This window comes from Habropoda laboriosa, unplaced genomic scaffold (genome assembly GCF_001263275.1).
Source record: "Habropoda laboriosa isolate 0110345459 unplaced genomic scaffold, ASM126327v1 scaffold54, whole genome shotgun sequence".
NCBI classification, from domain to species: Eukaryota; Metazoa; Arthropoda; class Insecta; order Hymenoptera; family Apidae; genus Habropoda; species Habropoda laboriosa.
The window spans coordinates 142,651-149,286 of NW_017100156.1; the positions used below are offsets into that span (position 1 = coordinate 142,651).

The 6,636-nt window shown below is 34.3% G+C and overlaps 1 protein-coding gene across 1 annotated transcript in view; it reads left to right on the forward strand.

Moving 5' to 3' along the window:
* The first annotated feature begins 509 nt into the window (after nt 1-509).
* Nucleotides 510-6,636, forward strand: part of LOC108576592 (tight junction protein ZO-1) — a 12,516-nt gene continuing 6,389 nt past the window's right edge. Inside the window, 5 exon segments of the mRNA XM_017939611.1 lie at nt 510-662; nt 5,004-5,123; nt 5,733-5,902; nt 6,071-6,273; nt 6,461-6,634. Of these exon segments, the coding sequence (XP_017795100.1) occupies nt 510-662; nt 5,004-5,123; nt 5,733-5,902; nt 6,071-6,273; nt 6,461-6,634 (820 nt within the window).

Below are 6,636 nucleotides of genomic sequence, written 5' to 3' on the forward strand. Positions count from 1 at the left end.
TATTACTATTGTGTGATTTGTCTAAATGACGCAATTGTGTTTGAATGACGTCTTACTTCCTTGCGTTGCTTTACTGTTTCGCAAGTGCAAATGTCTCGCAAACACTAATGAACATGAATTATCGGTAACTTCTTACATTTTGAAATAATTTGAGCGATTCTAAGATTTGTGGAATATAAACCAAAAAAAAATTTCTATTAAGATAAATGACGTTTTCGCGGACTTTTTATTAAAAATTCAATGTAATTAATAAACAACGAAATACTTATCTGTTAATTTTTAAAGTAAAAAGTTAGTCAAATGACGCAGTACTAATACTTTTTTACGTATAATATTTATGTAAGTTGTTGTATTTATCTAAATACAGTTAAAAGTGTGAGTCTTATAATTATTAAAATAATTATTTAAGTGTAGGTACATATGTATACATCATTAAATTATCAATTTTCCAATTCATATAGTTACCAACGGAGATAATTACCGGTACCGATAATACCGACTGTTTTGAAATGAGGATATTTGGTAAATTATTTCGCAATGGGAAGAAAAAGAAAAAGAGACGCGATTTCGAAAAATCTTCATCAAAAAAGAAGAATTATATACCTCAAGATAATTTCCTCCTAGCTGGAAATCAACGGAGAAGACACAAACGAAGGCACAAGGTAAGCAAATAATTAATTTAAAAAGTGCAATTAAACTTAATGGTTAACCTTAGTAGCACCGTTAATATTTGCTTCATTGCAAGTTCATTACAATATTATATAATAAAACAAAGTTATGCATTGAAAAGGAACGAAGTAACATATCTTTATTTTGCTTCTTTAATATTAAATAAATACAATATGAATTTTATAAGAAACACACGTTCGGTTATATTTTGCACAGTAAATTTATTTATAAACAAAAATTGTTAAAATATAATTTTCAAAATTAAAATTCAATTTCTACGACAAAAATACCGTCCTAAGTCAGTAACTTAAAGCCATCGCTAAAGACGCACACAAAGAAAAGCGTCAGTTTAACTGGAATATGACACACCTCACGAGCAGCTGGAATGTGTCGCTCTGGCTCAGGTATCACTCTTTTGTGTCCTCTATTCTAATTTTCTCTGGGATTCGCAGGTAGCACACAACATTGGACGCAACACGAAACAAGTGTAATACAGGTTAAAAACCTAAGCTACATTTGTATTTTTCATCGAATGATCGTAAATTAATTATCTATGAAACATATCAATATAGGGTAGAATATAAACATAAGCATAACTTATTTACTTTTCAATGACGTTAACAACAAACTTTAACCGAATTATCTGATTTCACATTCGAAATCAAAATAATCTAACCTAGAGGGCAAAAGGACACACGCGTTTAACCAGATAGTGTTTTAATTAAAGTTAAACCATATTAGGCGCACTGCTCGTTTTGTGTATAAGCTAATTTGGCTACTTTCAGCATCTCGCACTGGACCGCTTATAATACGTGCATTCATCGTGGTTTACGCGCACGTGCGTTGGGTTTAGATGTGACTTTCACGTAACGGGTGTTCCAAACCAAACGGGTCTACAATCGTACCACTACTCTTTCCATTACTTTAATTATTATTTATACCCAACTGAAATTTCCACTCACTATAAATTAACCGGACAATGATAAAATACTTAAAAGCTCAGTACAACGAAACCAATATACTTCTGCTGTATTTCAAACTAAAATCCCTAACATTGCATCTAATAACATCAGATCTATATATAAGAATACGCATACCTTAAACCACATAATAGATGCAGCAAAATATAAACTTACTACGAAGATAATAAAACATGTATAAACATACCAAGAACGTCTTTATGCCTGAAGATCGGGCCCATCACTAGTGAAGCCGAAAACCGGTGCGCAGGCACGCGCATACTGTGCGCTTCCCCTCCATTCCCCGGTCCCCTAGCGCAGGTCCGTAGTGCCCCCACTATTTCCCACTGTTCGCGACACGTTCACTCGAGCAGGCTCCGTACTCTTCCCCTCAGCCGCCAAGCCCGTTTCTCATCCGATTTGCGTCGACCTGCCGCTTGCCATAGCCAAGCCACGCTTGAAACTACGAGCCGATCTTCGGCGTAAGAATTTCTCGACTTCCCGATATGCGGACAGTCTCATAAGTTGCTACGATTTTCACTCGCGTGCTTTCGTCTCGGTTCCGAGTGGCCGAAAATGAACTGAGAGTGATCGTGATTGTTAGTAGTGAAGTTTTCAGTGTGTATTTTACCCGTGGAACGCTGGTAGATATTAAAAGTTGTGCCAGTGCCGTTTGGAATGCCAGTACATGGATTTTCTGTTATAAACACCGTGGGATTTGCGAGCTTTCCTTTTCCAACAAACAGGAATTTATTTGGCTGTAATCGTGAGATCTTTTTTAGAATCCTTTTATTTCCGATTGTCAGCTTTTTCCTTTTGTCTCGAAGATGATATCGAAGACTGCTTCGATATCTGATGCAAGACTTTTGTGGCTTTTTCTTCCCGTAAATGTATCGTAGATAATTATGGAATCTTTTATGGTAAAATTTTCTGTCTGTGGAATAAGAAATATGATCTTCTCTGTTGCGATTAATTTTTCACTTCTTATACATTTTATTCAATGGTAGTTAAGGAATTTTGAACAACAATTATTCTGTTAGTTTTTCAAAGTTACAATTTCTTCTATATTTTTTTTTTTGCCGTGAATAATCGATGAAATTTTATCTCGTGTTAAATTTATTTTACTGAATGTATAAATATTCATAATAGTCGGAAAATTTCTATGGAGAAAATCAGTAATAAAGCATTACCGGTGGAATCAACGATGCGGAAGTTGCGGTGCTTCCTTGCTTTCTGAAAACTTTTTCTCATAGTCGCTCTTTTCATTGGCTGAGGGTGACTCGGATGATTGGAATTCGTTCTTTGCTGACAACGTAGTAGTGATTTTTTGAATGCAGCCAGATCCTTTTTCCCCTGAAGTTTTTCGCTTGCCAAGAGTCTACGGGCGTGTTTATAGTGGTTCGAACTTGTCCTTGTAGATCCAGATCGAGTTTGGAAAATGGAAGTTCCAGTGATAGAAGCATCAGAACACCGTCAATGTAGAAACCTGGTCATTTATTTTTCCATGCAACAAGTGTTCTTCGATATAACCTTAATGTCTTAATATTTTATTTATTTTCACATTTCGCTGAACATAATTAATAATTCTTTTTCAAATATTTTATTCATAAATTAAAACAAACAAAATCTCATTTTTATTCTGACTTAAAAGAATTATCCATCTTTCGAAACTTGTTTCCTTTAATTTTTAAGTGTACACTGTATACACGCCTGCAAAGAAAAATATGGTAGAAAGACGCATAATTTTAAAAAATTTCCAGTTATGTGATATAGAGGATAAATGGACATTGGTGAAAGATGTAGGCTCGCGGTACAGTCAGCGAACGTGCGAAAAAGCTAAGTAAATAATTTAGAAGCTTCTTCTTGTAACGTTGAAACCAGCGAAGAAATGTTGAAAAGGGAAACGGAATTTCACCTTTATAATGAGTGTGACACCAATACGTTAGAAGAGAAAATTGTTGCCTTTTAATTTGTCAATTCGGTAACTATTTATCAGAAACAAAACTAAATAAATGTATATTTAAAAATGCAACTGATAATCAAACGTTAACTTGTAGCAAATGAAAGAAATTCGATTGTTATGTGGAAAAACGACACAACAAAATCATCGTATGCAAACAGCAAACGAATATTAAACACGAAGAAAAATTTTACGAACAACGTGAATCGTCGTCAAGGGTGGAAGAAGTAAAAACGATTTCAAACCGTCTGAAGCAAAACAGAGAAAAAGGAGGGAGGGGGAGCAATAAACCATTGAAATTAGACGAATTAATTGAAACGAAACGTTCAAGATCAACCACGAAACTCGGGTGTGTAAAATATGGAATTAGAACGATGAGGAAAGTGAAGGTCTGACCACTCGAAAGGAAAATGGAATTCCATAACTACGCGTTGCTTTGAATTGTCCGCATGTTGCGCTCATCGTGCACGGAACGCAACGCGATTGGGAAAACTCCTTCATTGGAAATGAGGTCGTGCAATCCTATAGAGCGGAATATCGTAGAATAACGTACAATAGAATAGAGTATCGTAGGCTAGAATATAAAGAAGAAAGAAAGAAAAAAGTGTTGGATGCATCTGGGATGCACGTGGGATTGGTCGCTCCTACGCCGTTGCCAGCGACGCCTATGCACCGGAAAACTCCATCGAGGAAACGCTCGCCTGTTTAGTTTTTCTAGCGAACTCTGACGAACGTGGTACTTTGGACGTTTTCTTCTTTTTCTTTTTTTTTTTTTCGAAGTAAAATTTTCATCGGAAGTAGTAAGAACTAATAAAATCGTCCGGGTCGAAAAGTTCTGTTTCTATAGAGATTGAAGATAAAATTGTAAGGAAGGAACGAAATTCGTCTGAGAGGAAAATCTTGAAAAGAGAAAGTAGAAATTGATGTTATGACATCTATGAAAACTATTGTACACGAAAGAAGTTTCTGTAAAGAAGGAAGAGAGTGCATGAAAGAAAGAGGAGGAAATATTAGAAACAGGAATGAATAAGATGTTTATAAATTAGCGAAATTGAAGGAGGAATAGAGTAGAATGTTTTGTACAGGGATTAAAGGGAGGAAAAGAGTGGACATTTGAAAGATGATAATTTTAAGTGCAATATTTTAAATGCAATATGTACATTGATGGTAACAGTTACATGGTTAAAAATATTCAGTAAAAACAACGGTGGAAAATGTTGAAAATGGAACAATCTTGAAATACTATTTAGGCATGTAAACGTAAATTGAACATTTTAACAAATATCTTTAATAGAACAAAGATGCAAACATAATTCAGAAGAAGGTATATAAAAAAAAAATGCATGTGTAATCAAAATGCTTCTTCGGAGGTGCTAGAAAGGAAAACATCGGATTGTCAAGACGAAGTTTTCCAGCACGCGAGAATGGATAGAAACGATAACAATGTAGGTGTCGGAAATTCGGGAAATCCCCCGAATTCGTCTTCGACGACACATGGTATTCTTCACAATACTTCCGGTGGAACGGATACACAGGTGCGAATTATAAATTTCGAACAGATAAAACGAAATCATTCCTAACAAGCAGCATTGTCTTTATTTTGAGAAAGGCAAAGTTGGAAGAAATATTATAATTAATTTATTGTTCCCATTATTATAATTGCTGTTATTAAAACGCGAGAACTGGAAAGTATTTTATAAAAAATATTTTCGATTTTTTAAAATTTCTTTTAGAAAATATTTTTCAAACACTATAAATTATGATGAATCGTACTAAATACATTTCGTAATGATTACAATTTCTAGTAAGTTAAAAAGGTAGTTAGATTAAAATAGTTGCGTCAATTTCGAAATAAAACATGCTTATGGATTAGGTTTCAGTTAAATGTGTGTTAAGCAGAAGAGAATCTTGTTAACGTGAACCCCTAGAATGTTCATCCAATTACTACTTCCCTTGTTTTCTCGAATTCTTGTCATCTCCTCGTAAAGAACTAGATTTATCGAAATTTTATAGGAAAAGAAATGTTTTAAATATCTGTAACATTCACGAAATGGTTTTGCGATGCGTTATCGTAAAATAAGTAAAATCCAAAAGGACAATAACCAATTAAATATGGGCTAATTTTTATATAAATATTTTTTCAGAATGGAGACAGAGGATGGGAGGTCCATCATGTCACTGTTACCAGAGTTCCCGGTTACGGATTTGGGATTGCTGTTTCTGGTGGCCGGGATAATCCACATTTCACTAATGGCGATCCTGCAATTGCAATTTCTGATGTCTTAAAGGCTGGACCAGCCGAAGGAAAATTACAGTAAGAACATTTTCGAACATCTTTTCGTATAATATTTGTATAAAATGTAATAATAAGTAATAAGTAATAATAAATAATTTGTAAAATGTGTAACTAATATTTATATGCAACATTGTATTAACATTGTATATGTACGTATGAAGAAAATGTATTGCTTTTTTTTTTTAGGGTAAATGATCGCATAATATCCGCCAATGGAATATCATTGGAGGGTGCTGATTATGGGGCAGCAATCCGTGTTCTCAGAGATTCCGGGTCAACAGTTCTGTTGGTCGTCAAACGTAGAGCTTCCTCGAATTCTTCCGGCAACGTAGGGAATTCTACTCTTCAGAGTCATCGGTTGACTCTTACAAGAAACAATAAAAAAGATGGTGAATGAAACATTGTTTCATTAATCATATTCTCAAACGATAACACTACGTAGATAAATAATACTTCACAATATAAGCAATTTTATTGGAACTTGAAAAATTAAATTCTGTTACTTTGTTAAATTTCTTGCATCAATTAAATTTTATTTTAATAGCGCTTTACTAAAATATTCCTTTCTTTTTTCAGATTTTGGAATTGTTCTCGGTTGCCGCCTTTATGTGAAGGAAGTAACTCGAGAAAACACGGGAGTGAAACCAGGAGATGTTTTAACTCGAATCGGCAGTGTAGCTACAGATAATATGAGCCTAAAGGAAGCCAAGAAATTAATGGAACAATGTAAAGACAGATTATCGATTGTGGTA